The 24,940-nt window shown below is 57.5% G+C and overlaps 2 protein-coding genes across 4 annotated transcripts in view; one reads left to right on the forward strand and one right to left on the reverse strand.

Annotated features, from left to right (window-relative positions):
- Positions 1–17,291, forward strand: part of LOC108176026 (guanine nucleotide-binding protein G(olf) subunit alpha-like) — a 74,905-nt gene extending 57,614 nt beyond the window's left edge. Inside the window, exon 5 of the mRNA XM_051837570.2 lies at positions 15,150–17,291. Coding sequence (XP_051693530.1) covers positions 15,150–15,203 — 54 coding nt within the window. The 3' untranslated portion in view covers positions 15,204–17,291. The remainder of the gene's footprint in view (positions 1–15,149) is intronic.
- The window catches only part of LOC103346213 (anthrax toxin receptor-like), a 31,299-nt gene extending 6,521 nt beyond the window's left edge, over positions 1–24,778 (reverse strand). The window contains exons 1-17 of one of the 3 annotated variants that reach the window (XM_051837561.2): positions 23,707–24,769; positions 18,182–18,253; positions 16,501–16,572; positions 14,953–15,034; positions 14,815–14,848; positions 13,676–13,755; positions 13,526–13,594; positions 13,122–13,202; positions 12,966–13,026; positions 9,786–9,875; positions 7,162–7,231; positions 6,528–6,606; positions 4,558–4,875; positions 3,959–3,994; positions 2,934–3,056; positions 1,532–1,612; positions 25–284 (exon numbers count right to left, since the gene is read on the reverse strand). In XM_051837561.2, coding sequence (XP_051693521.2) covers positions 75–284; positions 1,532–1,612; positions 2,934–3,056; positions 3,959–3,994; positions 4,558–4,875; positions 6,528–6,606; positions 7,162–7,231; positions 9,786–9,875; positions 12,966–13,026; positions 13,122–13,202; positions 13,526–13,594; positions 13,676–13,755; positions 14,815–14,848; positions 14,953–15,034; positions 16,501–16,572; positions 18,182–18,253; positions 23,707–23,951 — 1,803 coding nt within the window. In that variant the 5' untranslated portion in view covers positions 23,952–24,769 and the 3' untranslated portion in view covers positions 25–74. Of the gene's footprint in view, positions 1–24; positions 285–1,531; positions 1,613–2,933; positions 3,057–3,958; positions 3,995–4,557; positions 4,876–6,527; positions 6,607–7,161; positions 7,232–9,785; positions 9,876–12,965; positions 13,027–13,121; positions 13,203–13,525; positions 13,595–13,675; positions 13,756–14,814; positions 14,849–14,952; positions 15,035–16,500; positions 16,573–18,181; positions 18,254–23,706 lie in introns of those variants that run through there. The other 2 variants (XM_051837564.2, XM_051837563.2) reach the window with 2 other exon arrangements.
- Between the last annotated feature and the right edge of the window lie 162 nt (positions 24,779–24,940).

Genomic DNA, 24,940 nt, shown 5'->3' on the forward strand with positions numbered 1-24,940 from the left:
AGCAAGACTCGTGCACACGTCACACTCAGCAAGCAAAGCCTCTTCATCTGGGGTGTGGGTGCCGAGAGGCCGGGCTACAGGGGAGGCAGGGACAAGGTGCTCCTGCAGAGAGCCTGATTCTGGGGAGCGGGCAGCGGCAGCGTCCTGGCGGAAGGCCTGGCGCACCTGTCTGGGAGGTGGTGGCACTGGGAACACCAGGTGAGGGGGTGACTCTCCAGGCTGGGTTGAAGGCAGAGGCTGGAGCTGCTTGGGGCCTTCATGAGGGCGAGGTTGGGCCACCTCTCCTGGAGGGAAGAGAACAGAGAGAGGGGGCTGGGGCTGGCGTTTCCACTGGGCCAGAAGGCAGTGGTGGGTGGGTCAAAGGGATGGGGCAGGAGCATCAGGACCCAGAGCTTGGACCTTGGTGAAGCCCCTGGTGGCCCGGGGCTAGTGGCCCCCGAGCCTGGAGGCCTCCTTCCCGACAGAGCACAGGTGCCAAACACCTGTCCCTCCTGGTAGGCTGAGTAGAAGCTCAGAACGATGTCCTGTCCATCATGCTGAGAACCTGTGTCCAAGTCCCTGGCCAGGCAGGAGGTACTTGGTGCCTGTGGCTGTGGAACCTGGGCTGGGCGCTGATGTAATACCAGAAGTCCCCATCAGGGGGAGGCAGAGGGAAGCTTGAGGACAGGAGAGAAGAGAGCCTGGGACCAGTGTGGCATGGAGACCAGGGAATTCTCTGCATGGCTGTCTCTGTGGATGGACAGAGGGGCCAGCATCCAAGGAAGGGGGTGCTGAGCTCTAGAACTGGGGAAGGCGAGGGGTCCAGACGGTCAAGAGCCTCGGCAGGGAGCTGAGCCCTGGGCGCTCCTTGATTTCTGCTCAGTGAGTGCTTTTCAGATGAGCAGGAGCCAAAGCCCCCGACAGGTGCAAAGGATGAGGCTCCTGTGGTGTGCGGGGCCGGCACTGGGTGCTGAGTGCAGAGCTGAGGCCCAGCTGCATTTGAGTCAGAGCTGAGAGCAGAGACACAGTGACCCGCATGCCCTCATCCAAACCCTGGAGGGGCTTCCAGGACTGAAAGGCAGATGGGGGGGGGGGGGGTGCACAGGCAGCCACAGCAGGTGGGCCTCCCAGTGACACACCTGTCCCTGGCTCTATTCATGGTGACACTGGGCTGGGTGCATTGCCTTCCTCCAGGCCCTCCCAGTGCTGCCTGCCCCCCGCACTGCTCTGGAGTGTGCGGCTCCTGCCTCCCTGCTGTGTGCCTCCCAGCTGTGGGCATGCCCCTTCAGCATCTGGGCATGAGGGAGGGGGAGGGCCCTGGGCTGGTCAGTGCTGGCCACAAGCAGCTGCTACCACGTCCCCAGCACTGCTGCCCCAAGGGACTGGTCACGGCCATGCATGGGGCAATGAGCAGGAGCTGTCAGCTCTGTGTCCAGGGCATTCCTCTTGGCACCTGCCAGCCCTGACTCTGAGCCATGGTCCCAGCGGGCAAGTGTCAAGGGCAAAAGCAGTGGCTGTTGTGCCCCGGGGAGCATCCCTGAGCCCAGCTCACCTGGCCCCTGGCCCGGCACAACATCATCGGTGAAGGGTGGCAGGTGGGCTGGATGTAGTTGTAGAAGCCATCCAGGGTGCCCTGAAAAGCAGACGTGGCCGTGAGCAAGCCCCCTGAGCACGGACCCCACCTCCAGAATCCCGGGACCAGGCTGCAGCCTCCTCCTGGGCGGGGCCGGTGCCTGCGTGTTTATGGGGCGCTCGCTGCCCGCCACGCAGAGTTTGGGTCTGGAACAAAGCAGCCTCTTTGGAGCAGGAAGCAGGGAATTCAGGGCTGGCCTGAGGGGGAAGTTCACGGTGGAGGGATATGTGGGGGACGGGGGGCACGTGGTGCGCATCAGGGCCTGGGCAGGAGCGGGAGGAAGGGGGAAGAGGCCTGCATCAGGGGTCGGCACAGGGAGCGTCCAGTAGGGGCCCTGTGCGTTTCAGGGGGACAGGCAGGTGTCTGACAGCTGGGGCGAGAGGGGAGGAAGCAGAGCCCAGGCCAGAAGGAGCCCTGTGGGGCCCTGCAGTCCAGGCCCACAGTCTGGGCCCTGGGGAGGGCGGGGCCGCACTCTGCAGGCTGATAGGCCTGGGCAGTGGTCGGCTTCCCTCCCTGGAGGGCGTGGCCGGGCTGCTCTGTGTCCAGCACGGTCAGGGGACAGGGAGGGCGGCCTCACAGCTGCCCTCTGAGGCTGCAGAGAAGCCGGGAGCTCGCAGGAGAACACGAGGATCCCCACCCCAGTCAGAGCTGGTCCTGGGGTCTTCCTGCCAAAGCTGGCCACTAGGGGTCCCTCCATCCTTTCCTGGGACCCCAGGCTGCTGCCTGGCCAGTCTCTGCGTCCCGAGAATGGACCCAGGGACTTGTGGGAGGCAGCGGCTTTCACACCAATTGCCATGTGTCCAACCCCGGGCACAGCCTGCTGTGTGGGAGCTCATGATGGCCCCTGAGGGTCCCGTGTCCCCTCCTGGGCCAGCTCAGTGCCCCCCGCTCAGCAGGCAGCACGGCCAGGGACAGCTGTTTCCCCCCAGCCCATGGAGCCCACAGCCGGGGCTCGCCAGGCCCGGGTTTTCTTGGAAGCATCGCGCTGGGCAGAAGGCAGTGATGCCCTATGTGTACCCCTGGCCTGGGCACCTCCCTCACTCATGCACCTGCTGGCCCAGGGCTGGACACTGACTTGCTGCCTGAGGTGTGATACCAAGGTCAGCCCCATGTCTACGACCTGGGTGCAGCCAGTGGGGAGGCCCTGGTTTGGGCCGGGCCTGGGGGGCGGGGCTCATCAGCATTCTCGTGGTCCCACACCTGGGCAGGCCTTGGGGGGCCACCCTCCCCAATGCTGGGGGGTCCCAGTCTCTGCCTGCAGAGCCACACCTCAATACAGCCCCAGCCCGGGGTCCCAGCCCTCCCGCAGGACCCTGGTCACCTGTAGCCCTCTGTCCATGCACACCCCCCGGCAGGCACAGCGGCAGACGATCACCGTGGGGCACACAGTCACAGGGGGCGGCGGGGGTGGTGGCGGTGGTGGTGGGGGAGGCACTTTCTTGGGCTTCAAGAAGAGAAACAGGTGTCACTGTCCACTTCCCTGCCTGCAACTGTGAGGGGTCCCGTCCCTGCCCTGGCACGGCGCTGGCTGATGTTTGTGGAGTGACTGAAAGAAGGCTCAGGACGGAGCCCTCAGTGGGGACCTCGCACAGCAGCCTCCGTGCACCGACAGGGCCCCTCCCCAGATGCTGGTGCCACCTTTGCAGGCTGAGGTCTGCCTGAAGGCTGTGCTGTCCCAGCATTACATGTGACTGCCCCAGCCACCTGGCTCCAGGTTGCCCACGCTGCTGCCCACCTGAGATCTGCCTGGGCAGGAGGCGTCTTCCCACCCAGGCCAGAACCAGGCCTGATGCTCCCTGCCTCGGCCACCTGCTACTGCTTATGGTCCCGGCTCACCCACCCTTGCCCTCCGATCACCAACATAAGCTCAGTGCCCAGGGACACCACTGCCCCCCTCATCCTGCCCCTCCCCGAGGGCCAACCCAGGCTCACCCTTGGGCCCTGCCAAGAGTCAAAGCCAAGACCAATTCCAAGGAGCCCCACACTCATCCCAGGCCAGCAGGTGGGACCAGGGCCCTGAAACCTGGGGCTGCTTGGGCATGAGCCCAGCCAATCCTCAGCAGCCTGCTAGGGGCACCCTGGGGTGGACAGGAGCCCCTGTGTCAGCAAGGACTGTCCCAAGGCCCACACACGCTCCTAAGGTGCTGATGCCCTGAGCAGGGCCAGGGGACAGGTTTGCTGGGAGGTAGGAGGGAGTCTTCTGAGGTCATCACTGTAGGTCCCAGGCCCCGGGACAGTCCCCTGCCCCTTGGGAGGGAGACGTTGGGCCCAGGCCTCAGGATGCTGTGGGTGAGGGTCCCCGTCCTTTCCAGGCAGGGAACAAATGAAAACCAAATCCACACTGACCTTTTCTGGGGGTGGCAGCGGTGGCTCCTCTTCAGTCTAGAATGTTAGAGACAAAGATGGGGGCTGCATGGTGCTGGGTAGAGCCTGGTCTTGGGCAGCAGCAAAGAGCGTGGCCTTGGGGGTGTCCATCTGGCACCCCGTGCCTGTGGCACTGTGCCCAGCAGGCTCCAGCTCCTGGAGCATCAGGCCTCCCTCCCCCGGGGGCTCCTCATCCTCCATGGTCTGCCTCCCCCTCCATCTGGGGCCCTTAGGCCTTCCCAGGACACCCACAGAGGTCATCCCCTGGCTGCTAAGAGCCAGCCCTGTTCTCAGGGACTGGGGTGGCCCTTCTCCATGGACCAGAGTAGACCTTGGTCCAGAGTTCAGGTGTCCCAGGCCAAGTTCCTGGGACCAGCCTGGGGCAGGAGGCCAGAGTGAGGCCAGACTCAGGGTCAGGTGCAGCCATGGTGGGAAGACAGGGTCTGTGACACCACCAGCTCCAGAGATGACCACAGAGTAGTTGGGACACTGGCCAGAGGAAGTCAGGGGCCGGACCAGGTGCAGGCCCCTGGGTGGTGGGCATGGCCTGGGCCCCTGGCTGGGCAGGAGGGGGCACTCACCCTGTGGCGCTGCACCCTGCAGCAGCACAGTACCAGCGGGAGCAGTGGCAGGAACAGCAGGACGGGGATATGAATGAACTTGCTGTCGTCCTGTACGTCTGTAATAATCGTGGTGGGGGGCATAGTGGTTGTGACAGTGGTTGGGACGGTGGTGGTGGTGGTGGTGGTGGTGGTGGTGGTGGTCGCGGTGGTGGTGGTCGTGGTCGTGGTCGTCGTGGTCGTGGTGGTGGTGGTGGTCGTCGTGGTCGTCGTGGTGGTGGTTGTGGTCGTGGTCGTTGTCGTCCTCCGAGTCGTGGTCTTCCGTGTGGAGTCAGGATTCTGTGGGAGGAAGAGCTCAGCTTGGGGCCACACCACACTCACAGCAGCTCTGGCAGAGGCTGGTGGAAGGCCTGGCTGCACCCTCATCGGGGCTCGCCCCTCTGGGCATCCCCATTGCCCACTCCAGGGCTGGGGTCAGGGGCCAGACCCAGAGAGCAGCACAGCCTACCTCTGCCCCTGCCCACTGGCTCCGCCCTAGCCAATGCAGGCTCAGGTGCCCCCACAGTGTTACTGTCCTAGCTGTCACCGCTCCCCTTGGTAGACAATCAGGGCTTGGTGAGGCTGCCCAGGTACAGGCGCCCAGATGGGTGAGGGTCGGCACCTGGGCCCGCCCAAGGGCAGGGCCAGAGACTTGGAGCTAAATCCCAGGGCCTCTCTCCCCATGTCCTGGCTGGGCAGCTCTGAACTCCCTATGCACCTCCCATCTGCCCAAGGACAGCAGCAGCCCTCCCTGGGGGCACGTGTGGGTGTGGTCATGCTTGTCTTTCACACTAGGGACCTGGAGTTGCAGCCTGGGGGGCACAGGCTGCTGCATCCTCCCCTAAGCAGGTGCTGTGCTGACAGAGGAGGCTAGAGGCGAGCAGGCCAGGAAGGGCCAATGCCGGGACTCCGGCTGGAGAGAAGCAACAACACAGCTGGGCTCTGGGGCCCACCTGGCTGCACTGGGGCCACAGGGCTGAGTTCCCTGCGAATGGTGCCTGTGGCTGGGCCGTGTCCCTGGTGGGACTCTCGCTGAGCACACGGTGAGTCCTTTTACTGCCGTGGGCATTGAAGTGCCAGGACAAGCCAGGCAGACCCAAACAGAGGACTTTTCCCAACCCAAGACCCTGGAAGGAGGCCTCCAAGGCCCCGTCTCCCACCACGTTGCTCCAGCCCAGGGTGCTGGGAAGACAAGGACTTTGGAGGGGTTGGCCCTGAGCAGCTGCCTTTGCACTCCCAGGTGCCCACTCGTGAGCAGAACGTGGCCTCTGCCCAAGGCAGAGAGAGGGGCAGAGCACACAGCCGGGGAGGCGGGGAGGAACCTGTGGGCAGCTGCTGGCGACAGCAGGGGACTGCCCTCCTTGGGGAGCTTGGGTGTGAACAGGTATAGAGCCGGGTGTGCTCACTCAGAAACACAACTTGGGGCTGACACTGTGGTGGAGCAGGTAAGGCCACTGCCAGCTCTTCCGGCATCTCATATGGGCACCGGTTCTGGTCCCAGCTGTTCCATTTCCCATCCAGCTCCCTGCTAATACTCTTGGGAAAGCAGGAGAAGATGGCCCAAGTGCCTGGACCCCTGCACCCATGTGGGAGACCCGGAAGAAGCTCCTGGCTCCTGGCTTCGGATCAGATGAACTCCAACCGTTGTGGCCATTTTGTGAGGGAACAGTGGAGGGAAAACACCTCTCTCTCTCTCTCTCTCTCTCCTTCTCTCTCTCTTGCTCTCCCTCTCACCCTGCAATAAATCTTTAGAAAAATAAAGAAAGGAAAGAAGGCTGGCACACTCCCTTGTCGCAGCTTGTCAGGCCCCGGGTGCCCTGTTTCTTGACCATTCCCACAGAATCCCACCCTGCTGGAACAAAGATGGAGCCATTTTCCAGGTACCCTTGTCCCTTCTGTCCTCCCCAGGGTGTGTGTGTCCACTGGCTCAGGCCTCCTTTCCTTGTACTCACACAATCGAAGATGCCCAATTTGAGTTTGCTGGGGTTGAATGTTTTCCCATTGTTCAGGCTGACTTCAATCGTCACTACCCTAAATGTCCAGAAAGAGAGAGAAGAAAAGTCACGTAGGGATACATGGGTCTTGTCCTTGGTGAGCCTAGACCCCCACAACCCCTCAATTCTCCTTGGGCTCCTCCCTCTGGAGACCCTACCCTCAGGACCACCAAGAGTGGACTGTGTGGCCACAGGTGCCCCTTTCCAGTGGATCAGGCCGTGATGGCCCTCCTGGTGTCTGAAGCCATAGTGGCCAAGACTAACAGCCCCAGAGGGCAGCACGATGTTGTCGTCCCAACTCTCCTGGGTTTTCCCAGGTGTGTCACCATTGCTGCTGTGGGACCTGGGGCACAGGTGCCATTCCTTGGGCAATGATCTCCTGCAATCCACCCACTCTTCCACAGCACATCCCGGGCTAGTGTGGGTCCTGAGCTACGCCCACGGGCAGGTAGGGAGGGTGCCCTGCCGCCACCTGCAGCCAGGCACGTGCTGCCCACTGGAAGGGGTGCCCACACACGGTACACCAGGTGGTGGCCAACTCTGAGCACCACCAGCTCTCCTGTCCACAGGGCCTGCAGTCCAGGGCACTTACTGATACGGTTCCGATACAACAGGCCCCTGGCACATTATTACGGTGTCACTGGTACTGATGGCTTTGACATCTATATGCAAAGGGTTGAAAGAGAATGTCAATGGGCGTGTACTACACCTGCACTCTGACCAAGCCGATGCCCTGGGCAGGCAGAGTCACACGTAGTCAATGGAAGGCCCACTTCTCTCTGCCTGCCTCTGCTCCCAGGCACCTGCTGTTGACTGAGCCACCCCCCTCCACCCTGGGCAGTGCTTGCTGTTTAATAGGGGCTGGCAGGAGGAGGCCCTGCTGTGCAGGACGTCACCTGCTAGGGACCGAGGGTGACAGGGACAAGACAACAGAGCAACACAAATGCCCGAGAGTCAAACGCAGTGACAGGGATGAGCACAGGAAGGGACAGGGGACCCGGGGGTGGGGTGGGGGTGGGGGACGGCGGCGGCTGTTTAGTCATGGGTGACCTGTCCCGTCTGTCACAGACACGTTTGTCTTGTAGAGAGACTGCGGGTCTGCCCGTGAGATGATGCGACCCCAAGGACTGGCTTCCCCACGCTGTGCAGGGGCGGCGTCAGGACACTGGCAGGGGCTGGTGACTGCAGGAAGCAGGTGATGGGTGTGTCACGGTCACCACGCACTTCCCGCTGCTGCTTTTGTGTACTGCTGACCACAGCCACTGCAAGGTGTGCTCTCTGAGGAGGGGAGGGTGCAGTGACACCACATGGGGCAGCCTGGGGGAGCACTCTGGAGTGTGCAAAGGCCTGTGCCAAGGCCCTGGGGCAGTCGTAGCTGGGCTTGCTGGGGAGGGAAGGAAGGGAGCCAGGAGAGGTAGGCGGGACCTCCTGGGACCAGGTTGGACTGCAAGTTCATTTTGCTGCTGACTGCACCAACCACAATCCATAAGAAATGCCCGGGTCCTGGCCTGGTATCCGAGTGGTTCTGTCACCTCCTGTGTACTGCGTGGCAGCTCGTGGGAGTGGAAGGGACTCAGGAGGATGTGCTGTGGGACCTCACGGTGTCTTGAGTCCCACTTCATTGTTTCTCTCCATCGTAGTCAAGGAGAATTAAAAGCTGTATCAAGACACCTGCCTGCTGGACCTTTGGATGCGGGAGCAGGGGTGGGGTTTTCCTTCCTCACCTGCGTTCTAGTTATTTGTTTTGAAGCTGCCTCATTTCTATACAAAGGCAGGGATTTCAAAGGTATTGGAAAGGCCTCTCATGTAAAATGACAAGCTTATAACGAGTATTCTGTTTTAGATATAATTTCTGTTGCCTCTCCTGGCACCTGATGTCTTTAGGGCCATCGTCATGCCCTGGCCCAGTCCCATGGGACTCAGTTGTGGGTCCTCACTCGGGAACTTGTGCTTTTCCCCACATGGTGCTGACCGTGAGAATGGCCCCAAGGGATTGAGCGGGGAAGAGCTGTGCTGCTTGCATGTAATGGTTGGGATGACCTGGGCATAGACAGCTACCTACGGCGGGTGGGAGAGACTCTGCTGTCAGAGGCTCAGGGCGGTACAGGAAGGGCCAGGGGAGGGCAGGTGCACCTGGGCATGGTTGCTGTGGCTCTTTTGGCCTGGGCAGAAGGTGCAGCATAGCTGGGATTATGGGAAAGGAATTTTCAAGCCACGATGGACCAGTGTGTCCCAAATATTCCAAATGCTGCAATAAACATCTTGTTTAGTGACCACAGAGCACATAGAAACACAAGTGTAGAATGCACTGGTTAAGGATCCCCTCTGCTTTCTAAAATGGTACTCAAATGGTTAAAACCTGCACAAGCCATCCTCAGCATCATCTCAGGTTCCAGCTGAGTGGGGTCACCATGGGCATAGTCCTGGACCAGGCGCAGGTGGCTGTCTGCGGAGGCCCCAGACTGCAGCCTAGGCTCTCCAGAAGGGCCCACCATGGAGAGAAAACCAGTGACTGGGTGTCGACTGGGCCCCGCCTTTCCCAGAACCTGTCACCCTGGGGAGGCAGGGAGCCCTGACTATACTGGCAGAGCCCTGGGTCTCCTCCCAGCTCTGGCTCCACAGCTGTGTCTGGGGCACACTCCTCCCTGGCCCCGCCCCGTCTCCACCCACACGGGAGTTCCAGGAGGGCCACTGTGGGCTCCATGGGGACAGGGTGTGACAGGCTGGGCGGGGCCTGGGGTAAGGAGGGCTCCATACTCAGGAGCTCCCATAGGCAGGGGCCGCTCACTGTCTAAGCCACTCCAGAGCAAGTGTGGGCAGAGCGATCCCTGGCTGCTGAGGCCGCGTGCACAGCACTGCCCAGTGAGGGAGAGGCAGTGACAGCCCCTGCACAGCCTGTGCACCCTTTCAGCCCAAGGTCAATCCAGATGCCTGTGCACATGGCCAGGCTCAGAGTCCCAGGATGCTGCTATTTCCCATCCAGGACAGGCTGAGCTTAGGACAGGGCAGTGGGGGCACAGCCAGCACCCAGCCAGCTTCGTTGAGGGGTGTGGCCCTGCTGCACAACATTCTTGGGGTCCTGCGGGGGTTTCTTACAGTCTCACTTTGCAGGTGCAAGTACAGGGTGGCACCTGGCAGTGTCCCTGGAGTACTGGGAGCAAGGACCTCGAGGCTGGGCATGGGACGTGGGACTGGAAGGCCTGGGGCACGACTTACCGACAGGCTTCTGGTTGGGTATGTGGAACTTGCAGATGACCACGTCTCTAATGCCAGAGAATTGTCCGAGAATATGCACGGTGTACTTTTCTGTAGGGCAGGAAGGTGTCACACGTCACTCAGGCTTCAGGGATCCTGGCCATCCAGCCCAGCACAGAAGCCCACAGCGCTCCTCCTGGAAGCGGGCTACCTGAGGCCACCCCTCTGCTTTCCTGGGACAGCCTCTGGCTAGCATTGCTGAGGGTCCAGACTGTGGGCTTGGACTGGACGTGGACCTCTCCTGCCATAGTCCATGACCCAAGGAGCCCTGGGAAAGGCCCTATGCCTCTGTGACACTAAGGGACAAATGCAGCCAGGGCCCTAGGTGCTCCCTGCGGCCACAGGGCTGCCGGCCATGGTGTTCGGCCAGGGCTCCTGATGTGAGCCGAGGCAGCCGGGATTGGAGACACCACACCGCATGCTGGGCTGGGTGCTCAGGTGTGGATGCCTGCAGGGCCCATGAACCAGTGGGGCCTGTACCGCCCCTGTATTGCCGTGTGCCTACGGCCTGTGGAGACCTCAGGAGCAAGGTCAGGATGGGGGCAGGCAGGTTAGGGAAGTGAGGTGGGGAGGCGCCTTGCACCTGCTCCCAGAATGCTTCACAGGAGGAGGATCCGGTCTGAGCTGTAGGTGCTCAGACCACAGCCCTGACCTCTTCCCCTGCCTCTTCCAGACCCTCAAGGACCACGCCCACCCAGCCTGGGGCTCAGCAAGCCCTTCCCCTCTGTGCCGTCTGCCTGCCCCTGAGCCAACCCCTGAGAGAGGCAGGGTACAGGGTTGGACGGGATGGCCCAGGGCTTCTGGTCACACCCAGCTACTTCTCCCCCACTGCTGCCTTCTTGCCCAGGCCTGGTCCATTTCCATTTCCAGTGACGCCGGAGACACTTGTGTGTCAGGACCTAGGGGCACCCCTGACCACAGTCCTTGCCCAGGCTCGATGGCAGCCCAAGGAATCGGCTCCTGGTGATGGCTAGGGGTCAGGCTCCTGCCTTAGCCTTGCCCTCTCGTGGTTGGGACCCCCTGTGTGGCAGCTTTGGACAAGGCCCCCAGTTTCACAGTCAGGCTGGTGACAGCATAGCCTGACAGGCAGAAGCCATGGGGGAGCAGGCAGGTGGGGCACCTGTCACCTGGGCTCAGCTCCCCAGGAAGGAGCCCCAACTCCCATCCTCCCTGCCGCCCTGGCGCCAAGGCCTGTGTGTGCCCAGGGGCAGAATCCGAGCAGTGCAGGGCCAGGAGCAGCAGCAGGACACCCCAGGGAGGCAGCCTCTCCCCACCCCCAGTACTGCGCTCACCCCCTACCCAACCTGTGTCCCACCCGGGGGCGTGCAGGGGAGCCCAGGGCCAGGGAAGGGCAGTGGGAGGACCAGGGGCAGTTCCAGGGGCCGGCACCTAGCAGCCTCCGTGCACCGAGCCTCTCACTGCACACACCCCTGGTTTCAGTCTCACAGCAGCGGCCCGAGGGCCCCTGTGGACTGTAGGCAGGGCGGCAGCCCCCACACACTGGGCACTTGGCTCCCGTCAGGGGCACAGTCCTGTCCCCACAGCCCAGTGCCACGGAGCCTCACACCTGGGAACCCGCAGGCCAGAACCCAGTGCTTGGGCCTGGATGCAGCCGGCTGGGCTGGGCGCCGTCCCCAGCATGGGAGGATGCCCGTGACTCCTTTCTCCCATGGACCGCAGTGGGCAAGTTGGAGCCGTGCGCCCCCTGTGATCTAGCGGGTAAAGCCTTTGCCTGTAGTGCCAGCATCCCCTGTGGGCACCAAATTGAGTCCCAGCGGCTCCACTTTCCTTCCAGATCTCTTCTATGGCCTGGGAAAGCAGTAGAAGATGTCCCAAGTCCTTGGGCTACTGCACCCATGTGGAAGACTAGGAAGAAGCTCCTGACTCCAGACTCCAGAGCTCCTCAGGGCGACGGCCGCACCTGCCTGATCAGTGCCCTGGGGCAGGGGCCCAGGCTGGAGGCAGAGGGGCCTCCTTGTCAGCTTCCTGCCCTCAGGGACAGGCGCTGGCCCCTTGACCACTGGGGGAGGCGGCCCGGCTATCTCTGTGGGTGTCTCTGAGCTGCCTCTGTGTGTCACTAGCACACGGGTGTGAGAGACGGTGTGCCCATTCTCTGTCTCCACCCACTGAGGCCATGGCCTGGGTCTCTTCCCCATTTTGTTCTCAAACTCCCCTGACACCTTCTTTAGGGTGTGTGTATGTGTGTGTATCTATCTATGTACAAAATGAGATATTTGTGGTGAGAAAATAAGAATATCTTTGCACACACATACCCACCTCGTACCCCACAGACAGAAGGGTACCTCTGAAGGTTCGTGGAAAGTAGAATTTAAAGACAAATTTCAGGCCGGCGCCGCCGTTCACTAGGCTAATCTTCTGCCTGCAGTACCGGCACCCCAGGTTCTAGTCCCAGTTGAGGTGCTGGATTCTGTCCCGGTTGCTCCTCTTCCAGTCCAGCTCTCTGCTGTGGCCTGGGAAGGCAGTGGAGGATGGCCCAGGTGCTTGGGCCCTGCACCCACATGGGAGACCAGGAGGAAGCACCTGGCTCCTGGCTTCAGATTGGCGCAGAGCGCCGGCTGTGGCAGCCATTTGTGGGGTGAACCAACGGAAGGAAGACCTTTCTCTCTGTCTCTCTCACTGTCTAACTCTGCCTGTCAAAAAATAAATAAAGACAAATTTCAGTGCCAGCCCTGTGGCCTAGTGGGTAAAGCTTCCGCCTGCAGTGCCAGCATCCCATCTGGGCACCAAATTGAGTCCCAGCTACTCTGCTTCCCATCTGGGAAAGCAGTAGAAGATGGTCCAAGTCCTTGGGCCCCTGCACCCATGTGGGAGACCTGAAAGAAGCTCCTGGCTCCTGGCTTTGGGTCAGCTCATCTCTGGCCATTGCGGCCAATTGGGGAGTGAACCAGCGCATGGAAGACCTCTCTCTCTCTCTCTCTCTGCTTCTGCCTCTCTGTAACTCAGCCTTTCAAATAAATTAATTAATCTTAAAAAAGTATATTCTATTTAAAAAAGACAAATTTCTTTTGATGCAATAATGTGCAAATCTACACATACATGAGGTTTTTGAAAAACTCATAGAAACCTGTTTGTGTAAAGCCGTGCGCCTCCTCCCACAATTCCCTCTGCCCCAGCTCTTACCCTGCGCACACACCGTGGTGTTCTTCAATACAAGACCTTGAGGACAGATAATTTTAACAACCTGGAATGGAGGGGGGAGGTGCAGAGTTCAGGAAGTGAGACCCTGGGGACAGCAGGGAAAGGACCCAGGCCCTGCTCGCTCGCAGCTGTGCTCACGTCATCCACGGCGCCCAGCATGTAGTTAAATCCTCCCTGGATCTTAATCGTGTCTTGGGGTCTGTCCTCCAATGCTGCCACCTAAAGAGACCACACGTGGCTCGGGGAGGCGGCAGGGCCCCGCAGCCGGGACACAGGGTCCGCCCTCCAATGTGGGGATGGAGGAACATCAGACCACAGAACCGGACCCTGGCTGGAGGCAGGAGGAAGCTCTTCGCCCTCACCTCTCTGCTGGGAGGTCTGAGCCAACACCGAGTCAACCACAAGATTGTGGCAAATCTGGCCCACACCATGTGGGGCGGGGCAGAATACCCCTTCCCATCCACCCCACCGGGAGGCCCTGGGAAAGCTGCCTTGGACACCTTCCCCGACGAGGCTCCACTTGGGTCGCTGTCCTGAGTTACCTGTGTTTTGTTGTAACGGCCCAGCACCACATTGTAAACAGATGCCCCAGCTGAACGGGCATAGTCGATCTAGAAGACAGAAGGTGAGAGGACCTGATCGCTCACGTGCACCGGCAGGAGCCCCACACCTTGCCCAGGGACAATACTCACTTCAGTCTTGAGATTTTCAAATATGGAGTCACCCAGGTCTTGAGTGATGAAGTTGAGCACCACAACAGGGCCGTAGTGTCCTGAGAAATGAAGGGAAGTCAGGTTCGCCCAGGTACCAGTGGGGCCCTGTGCCAACGCCAGGCCTGCCCCAGGCTGCCAGGACCACAGCACCCAGCATGCAGCCAGGCAGGGCTCCCACACCTCCTCCTCCAGGAAGACCTGCTGAGAACCCCCACGCAAAGCCCCCAGCATGATAAGGGGATCCGAGACACCACCCCCAACGCAGAGCCCCAGTGTGAGAAAGGGACCCGAGACCCCCCCCACACACACAGAAATCCAGGTGTGAGAAGGGGCTCAGCCCAGCCCCTTCTGCAGAGGGGCTCCCTGAGGTGCAGCAGGTCCTTCACCCAAGGCGGCCTGAACCCCACTGTGCACCCCCACCCACAGCTGTAGGAGCTGGGTCCCAAGGGCAGCTCCCCCCACTCCCAGACAAGCACCAGCAGGTCATGGAGACAGCGTGGGGCAGCCAGACCCTCCCAAGGCCCAGGGCAGGCCTGGCTCCTGCTCGAGGTGCAGCCTGGGGGCTCCTGTGGGCATCCCTGGGCCCAGCGGTTCAAGACCCTGGTCAGAGGCACTTGGGCAGTGGACCCCGGGCTCCATCTGTCCGTTCTGCCTCCTGCCTAGCCCCTTCTCCTTCTTGGCACCAGCAGGGACCCACAGGGGGAGAGGGAAGCAGCTCTGGCTGTGCACAGCCTTCCAGCCTGCCAGAGACCCGGGCCCAGGACGCAGGGGCACTGAGGAGGACGAGGCAGGGAGGAGCAGGAGGAGGAAGGCGTGGGCGCCAGGGGGCCAGGCTGTGTTTTCCACACGGGGTCCTCAGGCTGCTCACGGCCCCCAGGGCTATTCTGCTTTCTTCCCAGTGGGTCCCAGGGCAGGGCAGGTGCCTCATGCTGATTCAGACACATGGGTGCCCACGCTGGGTCCCGATGATTCCCCCCAGGGCCAGCCTGGGATTCATGGCTACTGTGGTCCCTGCACAGTGGGGAGTCCAAGGCCAAGAGAGAAGAGTGGTCCACCTCAGGAGCTAGACCAAGAAAGGCCCAGGGTGAGAGCCACATCAGAGCAGTCAAGCATCTTACCTTCTTTCCGGCTTTGAGTTAGCTGCACATTCACCTGCAGGAAATGAAGACATCGTTGCAAGAAGACAGAGCGACAGCCCCAGGAATGCTCTAAGAACCTGTGAACCACAGAGCTGGTGGCTCCCCAGGGCGCTGTACCTTGTAAAAACCATAGTCTGCTTGTATATAGCCTGCTAAGACAGTGTTCTGAAGTCTTCTAAAGCCCTTCCGAAGCTTCTGCCTGAAAACAAAGTAAGATTCTGTGATGAAACAGCTCTGGGCTGTCCTGCAGCCAGTGTCCACCAGGGAGGGGGTCAGCCCCGCAGCCCTGTCATTCCCCACTCTGCCACTGACAGAGGGTATGCGACGCCTCCATCCCTGATCTCACGTCGCAGACCTGGAAGGTGTGAACAGCATCTCTGAAACACAGCTCTCACAGCGGAGGCCACCCAGAGCACTCAGGGACCTCAGCAAGGACTCTGCCTGGACCATCTGTGGTGAGACATCCTTGACCCTGAACTTGATCCTGACCCTAATCCGAAACCTGTTCCTAACCCTATCCCTGACCCCAACTCTAACCCTAACCCTAATCCTGAACCTATCCCTATACCTAACCCTATCCCTGACCCTGACCTTGACTCTAACCCTAACCTAACCCTGACTCTTTGACCCTGACCCTAGCCCTGATTCAAAACCTATTCCTAACTCTATTCCTGACCCTAACCCCTAAACCTAATTCAAAACCTACCCCTAACCCTAACCTAACCCTGACTCTGACCCTGACCCTTACCCTGACCCTGACCCTTACCCTGACCCTGACCCTACCCCAACCCATACCTGATGTGCAAATGTGTGTCATGGACTCACAATAACACTAACCCTAACCCTAATCCTATCCCTAACTCTAACCCTAACATTAACCCTCACACTAACCCTAACTCATCGATGTGCTGCTGTGTGTCACAGGTCCTCATAGTACCCCATTCCTAACCCTAGCACTGTACCTGACACTAAAAATAATCTTTACATTAACCCGACCCTAACACTAGGGTATTCTTGTGCACACTCTATCCCTCCACAGGCAAGGCTCAACTCGGAAAGGGCGACCCCTACTGCTACATACCTCTGACTCTGATTCCCCCTCCCCCTCCCCCTCCCTTTCCCCTGGAAGTTGGGGGTCTGCTTGGTGGAGAGCCAGGGCTCTGTGACTTCATCTGCTCCCAAAACAGGAAGACCCAAGCTGGAAGAGACGCCCTCAAGACCTGCTCTGCGACCTTCCAGGGGCCGTCACACCCACAGATGACCGACAGGTGGGGACAGGACTGCGACAGGCAAGGGAGGCAGGCTAGGGTTCAGGCTAGTCCAGGTTAATGTGGCTGAGCTGGCACAACGGAGACCTGAGCCCGAGGTGGCTTTATGCTCTGGGCAGAGAGACCTTGCGGGAGCTGAGCTGTGATGACCCCACCCCACAAGCTGAGGAGTCCTGGTTCAGCCAGGACCCACAGAGGCCAACCCAGCCTGGCTTCCCCATTCTTCTGTGCTCCTCACACCCACCAAGAGCCAACCCCTCCCTGCTCCTCCTCCCATAAGATGTGGGCTGGGGAGCCGGGGACCGAGGTGTCCCCAGGCTGGCCTGCTCTGTGTGTGGTTGGCATCCCCACTGAGGTTCTGAGAAGCCCCCCCGGGCAGGGGCACAACCTCACAGACCTGTCAGGGGTGAGTTTCAGGATGATGTTGCCCTTGCAGGAGTAGGTGATGAAGGAAATCCGTGTTTGGGGGCTGGGGAGAAAGTGTGAGACCGTGAGACTCCACATGATGTCAGCCAGCAGCCTGGAGGGGGGCTGCGGGTACCCCTGCTCCCTCCCAGGCCACTCCTCTGGGGCTCCTGTGGGACCCCAAGCTTCAGCAAATTTAATTCAGGTTTCTGAGGCTCTGGAGAGAGGGCACAAGGGAGGGCACCCAGAAAGCACCCAACTCTGTCTCTGGGCCACAGGGCCCCAAGAGACACCCACAGCAGCACACACACACACACACACACATACATGAGACACAGAACATGTGAGAACACACACACAGAGAACATGTGACACACTCAACAGGTGAGGCTGTGTACACACACACGAGACACAGAATACGTGAGAACATGCACACCCACCGAGAACATGTGATGACACAGACACACAACAGGTGAGGCTACACACACACACATACACAGGACTCAGAACATGTGAAAACACACACACACAGAGAATGTGTGATAACACAGACACACAACAGGTGAGACTATACACACATGCACACACACACAACATACACGGGACACAGAACACATGTGAGAATACACACATCCACAGAGAATGTGTGATAACACAGACACTCAACAGGTGAGGCTATGCACGCACACACACACGAGAGAGAGAACACACATGACAACATGCACACCCACAGAGAACGTGTGACGACGCAGATACTCAACAGGTGAGGCTACACACACACACACACACACACGCACGGGACACAAAACACATGAGAACAAACACACCCACAGAGAACATGTGATGACACAGACACACAACAGGTGATCTACACACACTGGACACAAGAGGACACAGACACACACAGTCCTCCATGAGGCTCCTCTCCTTCTGGCCTCACTTCCGTCAGCTACTTTCTCTCTTCCACCTCTGCCCTCCTGCTTCCTCCCATCTCTAAGAATCCTCTCCTTCTTGGCAGCCATTCACATACACCCTCTCCTGTTTGCCCTGACCCTCAGTCTCCCCTGTGCACCTGCTGCCCCCACCCCAGCTCAGCCCCACTGCACCTGCTCTTGTCCCCACTCATTTCATCCCCAGGTCATCAGCCCTGTCTTCCTGGAGCTCCACCATCATGGTGCCACTCCCCCTACCCAGGAACCTTCTGTGGCTCCCTGTGGCCCCCATGGGAAATTCCTATCCCTGTGGTGTGGCCACCAGCTGTCAGCCTCATCACCCGGCCTCCCCTGGGCACCCCTGTCCCCAGGGTACTGCAGCACCCATGATGGTAGCCACCGCCCCATCTCCCCCGAGCCCTCCCACAGCCATACCACCTCTCCCCATGCCCTGCTCCTCTAGGAGTCCTTGCTGTTCCCTGACCCGCCCCCTCCCCCGGCAATGTCCCTCAGCTCCACGGATCCTGGTGGTCAGTCCCCGAGCCCAGGCCTGCCTGGCTCAGTGCCCTCGTTAACAGCAGGGGACGGCCCTGAGAGCTCAGGGTGCCCCTTGGCACAGCCCCACTGCACCACCCTCCATTCCAGGCTGCTGAGCCCATCACAGCAGAGTGCAGGGCCCTCTGCAACCTGAGGCACAGCCCCCTGGAGCCCAGCGGAACCTGGAGCACTGAGAAGTCCTACTTTTTGATCGCTTTATCCACCACAGCCTTTGTAAACTGGTAAAAGGCATCCCAGGACTTTACATAGATGGATCTGGAAAAAGTGGAGACAAGAGTCAGTGGGTCGGACCTATCTGTCACAGGAGATGGCAAGTCCCTAACTTTGCCAGCCTTGTGGCCTCCCTTTAACCTGCTCCTCCCCAGCCCAGCCGACCTTGGGGATCAGCCCTGGAGGTGACTTTCATTGGGGTGAGCTGCAAGCAGAGGGGGACACAGCAGAGCCACATGATCTCTCCTGCTGTAATCCAGGCCAGCAGTGTCTGCATGCCACCATTATCTAGTCTGCTACAGTTCACAGGGTGGGGGGCTTATATTTTGGGCCTGCCTAGAACCAAAGCCAATGCAACTTACCCAACTTGACCCCCCAATCCTATCTAAACAATGTCTATTCCACCCAAAGCTACTTTATAAAGAAGAAGCCATTGTTACATCAATGTACAGATGTCAACAAAGCACTAGGGCAAAAATCCTCAAGGACACAACAAAATAGAAAAGTATTCCATATTTATGGATTGTAAGAATTAATACTGGGCGCCAGTGCTGTGGTGTGGTAGGCTAAGCCTTTGCCTGCAGAGCTGGAATCCCATATGGGTGCCAGTTGGAGTCCCAGCTGCTCCTCTCCTGATCCAGCGCTCTGCTATGGCCTGGGAGAGCAATGGAAGATGGCCCAAGTGCTTGGGTCCTCACACCTGCATGGGAGACCTGGAGGAAGCTCCTGGCTCCTGGCTTTGAATTGGCCCCACTCCGGCCATTGTCGCCATTTGGGCAGTGAACCAGCAAATGGAATACCTTTCTCTCTGTCTCTTCCACTCCAATAAATAAATAAAATCTTTTAAAAAAGAATTAATATTATTGTTAAAATGTCCATACTGTCTAAGGAATCTCTAGATTCAGTGCAATTTCTATCTTTACAGAATTATGCAGAAATAATCCTGAAATGTATATGAAAATATAAAGATGCACAAGCCTAAGTAATCCTGAGCACAAAAAAAAATCAAGCTAGAGGTCTCACATTATCAGATTTCAAAGCAGAGTACAAAGCTAAAATCAGCATGGTAATGGCATAAAAACTGACACATGGAATGAAGGAACAGCATAGAGAATACAAAATTAATCCACATACATACAACCATCCAATGCTTGACAAAGACATTAAAAACACGTTGAAGAAAGCTTACACTTTTCAATACATGGTGCCAGCAATACTGGACATACATACATATGTAGAAGAATGAAATGAGGTCTCTACCTCTCACCCTATATAAAATTCAACTTAAAATGAACCACAGGCCTAAAATGGAAGACCTGAAACTATGAAGCTGCTAGAAAAAAACACAGAGGAAAGAATTGAAGAGCCAGTGCAGGCATTGATTATTTTGGCTTAGACCGCAAATGCATGGGCAGCACAGCCTAGTGAAGGGACTGATATTTCTTGAAAGAGAAACACTGGGTACCATCACTTACATGAAAAGGTAGTCCGTGTTAGTAGCTAGCAGGGAAATGCAACTCAAAACCTCAATGAGACATCAGCTCATCTTTGTCAGATGGCAATTATCAAAAAGACAGAATAATAAATGCTAGAGATGTGGAAGAAAGGGAAAATTTTCTTAAAAAGATGTATTTATTTGAAAGGCAGAGTTACAGAGAGAGAGGGAGGGAGGGAGGGAGGGAGGGGGAGAGAGAGAGAGAGAGAGAGAGAGAGAGAGAGAGAGAGAGAGGAGAGATGGATTCAGCTTCCATCTGCTCATTCTCTCCCCCTGGCTGCAAAGGCAGGTACTCCAACAGGAGCTCATATGGCTACATCGCAGGCAACATCTTAACCCACTGCACCAGTAAGCTGGCTCAAAAGAGGAGCTTTCACAGCTGTTAGTGAGACTGTAAGGTCATATGACCACTGTGGAAAGCAGTGTGATCCAGCAAGCCCACTACCAGCTGTGTATCCAAACAATACGCAATCATCTTCTCAAAGAAACGCCAGCTCCATCGTGTTCATGGAAGTACCATTCACAATAGGCAAGGTGCGGAATCAGCCTAGGTATCCAGCCTCAGATGCATGGATCAGGAGAATGAGGGGTCTGTACACAACACCACGCTATTCAGTCAAGGGAAGAATGCAATCCTGCCTTTGCGGCACAATGGCTGGAACCAGACATGGAGACACAAATGCTGCCCGTTCTCCCACATACATGGAGCTTGGAGAACTCAGTGTGTGCTCAGTACAGTGGTTGCTGAGTCTGAGGGAGCTGAGGGGTGTGGAAGGCGCTCGGCAGGCGGGTCCCCGTCAGATCGAAGGCGTGCATTCCTTGTGCTGGTTCCACAGCCATCACTGGCCCAGGGTCGTGCACTTCATGAGCCTGTCACGTGATGTCACAGCAGTTGTGATGCGATGACACGGATTTGATGAGTACACATTATTCTATGTATTGAAATATCACATTGCCGCCCACAAACATGTACAGTTATTGAGGAGAAAAATTATTAAAGACCCTACATATTCCACACCCCAGACATCCTATTAGAGCTAATGAATGAATTCAGGCCAGTCACAGTGTAAAAACAATTAACGCACATGGGCCAATGTTTGGCCTGGCGGCTGAAACACCTGCTTCCTGCTGGTATTCCTGAGTTTGTTGCTCCAGCTCTGGCTCCTGACTCCAGTTCCTTGAGTCGCCATGGTGATGACTCAACTGAGTTTTTGCCACTCATGTAGAATACCTGGTTTGAGTTCCTGGCTCTTGGCTATAGTCTAAGTCCAATCTTGGCCATGATGGGAATTTGAGGAATAACAGTGGATACGGTGCATGGATGCTCTTTCTCTTAAACAATTTCAAAAATTAACACAAGAAATTAGTTGTATTTATATGCTCTAACAATGAACAATCCCAAAAGGCAGTTGAGGGAATAATTTTCTTTAAAATAGCATCAAACAAGACAAACACATTTATAAATAAATCAATTGAACCAAGGAGGAATGAAGTGACCCACGCGGTGTAGATTTGGACACTGAAAACTCCAAACCATTTCTGGAAAGACCAATATTGTCTGTTAAAGCCTGGAAGAATTAACATTGTGGTGGTGACAATAATAGTCAATGCTATTGACAGATCCACTGAATTGCTCTCAAAATCCCAACTGCATTTCTTTTGTTTCCAGAAATACAAACAAAACAAAACAAAACACCATGCTACGCATATGGAATCTCAAGGGCCTACAGCAGTAGCCTCCCACAAATTTGGAGAAGCAAGTATAAGGCGGATGGATTCTCTTTGCCGATAGGAAGGTTTATTACACTCCTGCAGCAATGACAAGAGCACAGGCTAAGGACAGACATGCAGAGCAGCAGAGAGCCCTGAAATAAACCCTCAGCACATATGGTCCCTGGATTTTCCCCCATGGATGCAGGGAGCATTCAGGGTGGAAAAGGACAAGATTTTCCACAATAATGGTGAGAACACCAGGTGCACACAGGCAAAAGGATGAACTTGGACCTGAGCCTTAAAACCACTCGGAATCAACTCACTATAGACCAGAGCCTCTAATCTAGGAGTTGCAGCCATGAAACTCCTAGTGAGAATTACAGGAGAAAGTCCTCATGACATTCTATATGGGCATAAGATTGGGGATGTGATAGCAAAAGGCAGGAAAAAAAATAAATGAAACCAGCCTTCATGCAAATTAAAAATTTGGGTGCATCACAATGGAATGTCTACCGGGGCTGGCACTGTGGCATAGCGGGTAAAGCCACCGCCAGCAGTGCCAGCATCCCATATGGGTGCTGGTTCGAGCCCTGGCTGCTCCACTTCCAATTCAGCTCCCTGCTATGGACTGAGAAAGCAGTAGAAGATGGCCCAAGTCCTTGGACCCTTGCACCCTTGTGGGAGACCTGGAAGAATCTTCTGGCTCCTTGGCTTCGGATCGGCACAGCTTTGGCCATTACAGCCAATTGGATAGTGAACTAGCAGGTGGAAGACTTCTCTCTCTCTCTGAATCTCCTCTCTTCTCTCTGTGTGTAACTCGGACTTTCAAGTTAATAAATATATCTTTAAAAAAATAGAGTGTCCACCAATCATGTACCTGATAAAGGATTACAAACTCCTATAACTCAACAACGAAATACAAACAACCAATTCAAAAAAAGGCAAAGGAGAGGTCTGGACACTTCACTGAGGACGATATGCACGTGGGCAGGAAGGACAAGAACTTGCTGTCCCTCATTAGTCACCAGGGAAGTGAAAATGAAACTGGAGGACGGTGTAACTTCAGGCACATCAGTGCGCTCCTTATAACAAGGTGGGAAGCCATTGGTGTTTGAAAGACTGCAGACGTCAAATCCCCGAAACAATGATGGCAGAAATGTGCAGTGGGGAACAGAGATGATGGAGAACAGTTTGGTGATTCTTCCAGAACTAACCCAGAATCCAGTAATTCCACTCCCAGGCACACACCCTAAAGCAATGGAAGTTGGGTCTCCCATGGATACGCACATACCCATGTTCACAGTCCCAGCAGCCCTGATGGCGAACAAGAGAAACAATCCAAGTGCCCACCAACAGGTGAATGAGTAAACAAAATATGGTTTGTATTCAATGAGATATTAGTCAGCCACTAAGGGGAAGTGAATTCTGGTAGATGCTAAAACAGGGACAGATCTTGAAAGTATTATGGTAAGTGAAATGAACCAGACACAAAAGGACAAATATTGGTTGATTCCACCTCTGTGAGACACTTACAATGGGCAAATGAATGGAACGCAACAGCAGAGCAGAAGTGAGCAGGGATTAGGGGAGAAAGCTGATGCTGTAATGGGTCCATGGAGACGAAGCAATTTTGGGGATGGATGGTGGTGACGATGTCACAGACGTCACTGAACTCAAAAATGGTTGAAATGGTCAACTTTGTGTTATGGATATTTTATCATATATGAGCATATGCCGTATGCTCCTAAAACCACAAGCCTCCCCCACAAATCTCCATGTATGGGTTGGGGAGCCAAGCAAGCAAGAGCTGGAAACCCATGCTGGGCTTTTGCTGAGGGTCTCAGACAAGTTGCTTAACCGCTCGGAGCCCGTTTCATCCCAGGACTAACCTGCACCTGACTGCTGGGCTGGGGATGGAGTGGGGAAGGGGCTGGAGTAGCCACCCTTGGCAGTCCCAGCTCAGTCTGAAAGCAGAGGCTCAGGACTAAGGGAGCAGCCTGGAAGCCAACAGGCAGAGGAAACTCCGAGACAGGGCGCTGCTGTCGGCCTGCAGCATGAGCCTCTCCCGGGTGACAGAGCACACAGCACAACAGAGCCAAAGAAACCTGCCCTCCACTGAGCGGGCGGCGAGTCTCCTCCTCTAGCAGTGGCCACCCCTCCCCAGAGCTCAGCCATGGAGGCCTGCTCCTGGGGTCAGATCAGCAGCCAGGCCGGCTTCCCCACAGCAGCACCTGGGAGCCAGCCCTGCTCTGCTAGCACCTCCTGGGACCAGGACTTGGAGGGTACTCACTTTTCCAGGTTGAAGTAGAGGTCAAAGTACTGACTGCATGCTTGCTTCCTGTTGTACCATTGGCGGGCGAGGGCCCCATCTTCAGGCTCCTGGAGTCTTCTGGAGCCAAGGCTAAGTGCATGAAGAGCTGTCCAGCCAAGGTCAGGGCGTTGGAGGCTCCCCACACCAAACGGTGTTAGGGGCAGTACCAGCAGCAGCAGGAAGAGGAGTAGGGAGCCAGGCACCTGGGGACCGTGGCCCCCCATTTTCTTGGTTCTTCCTGGGACCTCACTCTTGGGTTGCTATGGCCGTCTCAGCCACCTCCACCTGCTCCCCAGGGACCCGGCCCCCCCTGCCTGGCACCAATGTGCTCTGCGTCCTCCTCGTGGCACCTGCTCAGAGCACAGCAACAGGGGCAGCTGCTGGCTCCCGGGCCACATGCTGCTAGCTGCCGCACGGCCCTTGCCCCACCCAGCGGGCAGAACTCCCGGGGGTTATGACTGACGGTGGGTTGACATGGTGACTTTGTGACCTGCGGCTCTGCTCAGGGCCCTGCACATGGCAATGGCAAGTGGGAGCTGTAGGGTCTTCAGCGGGGGTGGGAGACCAGGTGCCCAGTGTCCCTATCCCAGCCCCTCCCGGGTGGCCCTCAGAACACCGAGAAGGAGCCAGGCCTTCGCCAACCGTGAGAGGGCAGCTGGCTGGCAGCTGGGCTCAAGCAGAGGAAGACATCGCTGTGGGTGCACAGGGGAAGGTGCTGGGAGGCCAGAGTGCTGGAAGCAGAGAGGCCGCTGGTGTGGTGTGGTGCCAGCTCCTGTGGCAGGAGCTGCTAGAGACGGAGTGAGTGAGGGACAGGCTGGCAGGCCATTGCTGCTGTGTGACAGCCCCACCCCCCACTCTCAGGGATGCCCAGGAGACACTTGATTCCGCTCAGAGGCTCTACAGTGTGGGGCAGGCGGGGACCTGGTGGGAAGACAGGGGAGGGGCTGCAGTGACTGGGGATGGAGGCGGCTGCAGGCTGCCTCACTCCCATGTGGGGCACTGCCAGGGAGACTCAGCAGCAGCGCTGAGCTGGGACTGTCAGTGCACACTCCGCGGAGCTCGTCCCAGGGTGGCTCCAAGCTCCATGGGTGAGCATCTGTGGACAGTGAGCATGGCAGAGAGCCTGAGGCCTTTTATGTCATCACTGCAGAAGTCACCCAGTGTCACTTGCCCTGCCCTCTGCTGCTCCTAGCAGTCCCGGCTGCCAAGGGTC

Source organism: Oryctolagus cuniculus, chromosome 15, assembly GCF_964237555.1.
Source record: "Oryctolagus cuniculus chromosome 15, mOryCun1.1, whole genome shotgun sequence".
NCBI lineage: Eukaryota > Metazoa > Chordata > Mammalia > Lagomorpha > Leporidae > Oryctolagus > Oryctolagus cuniculus.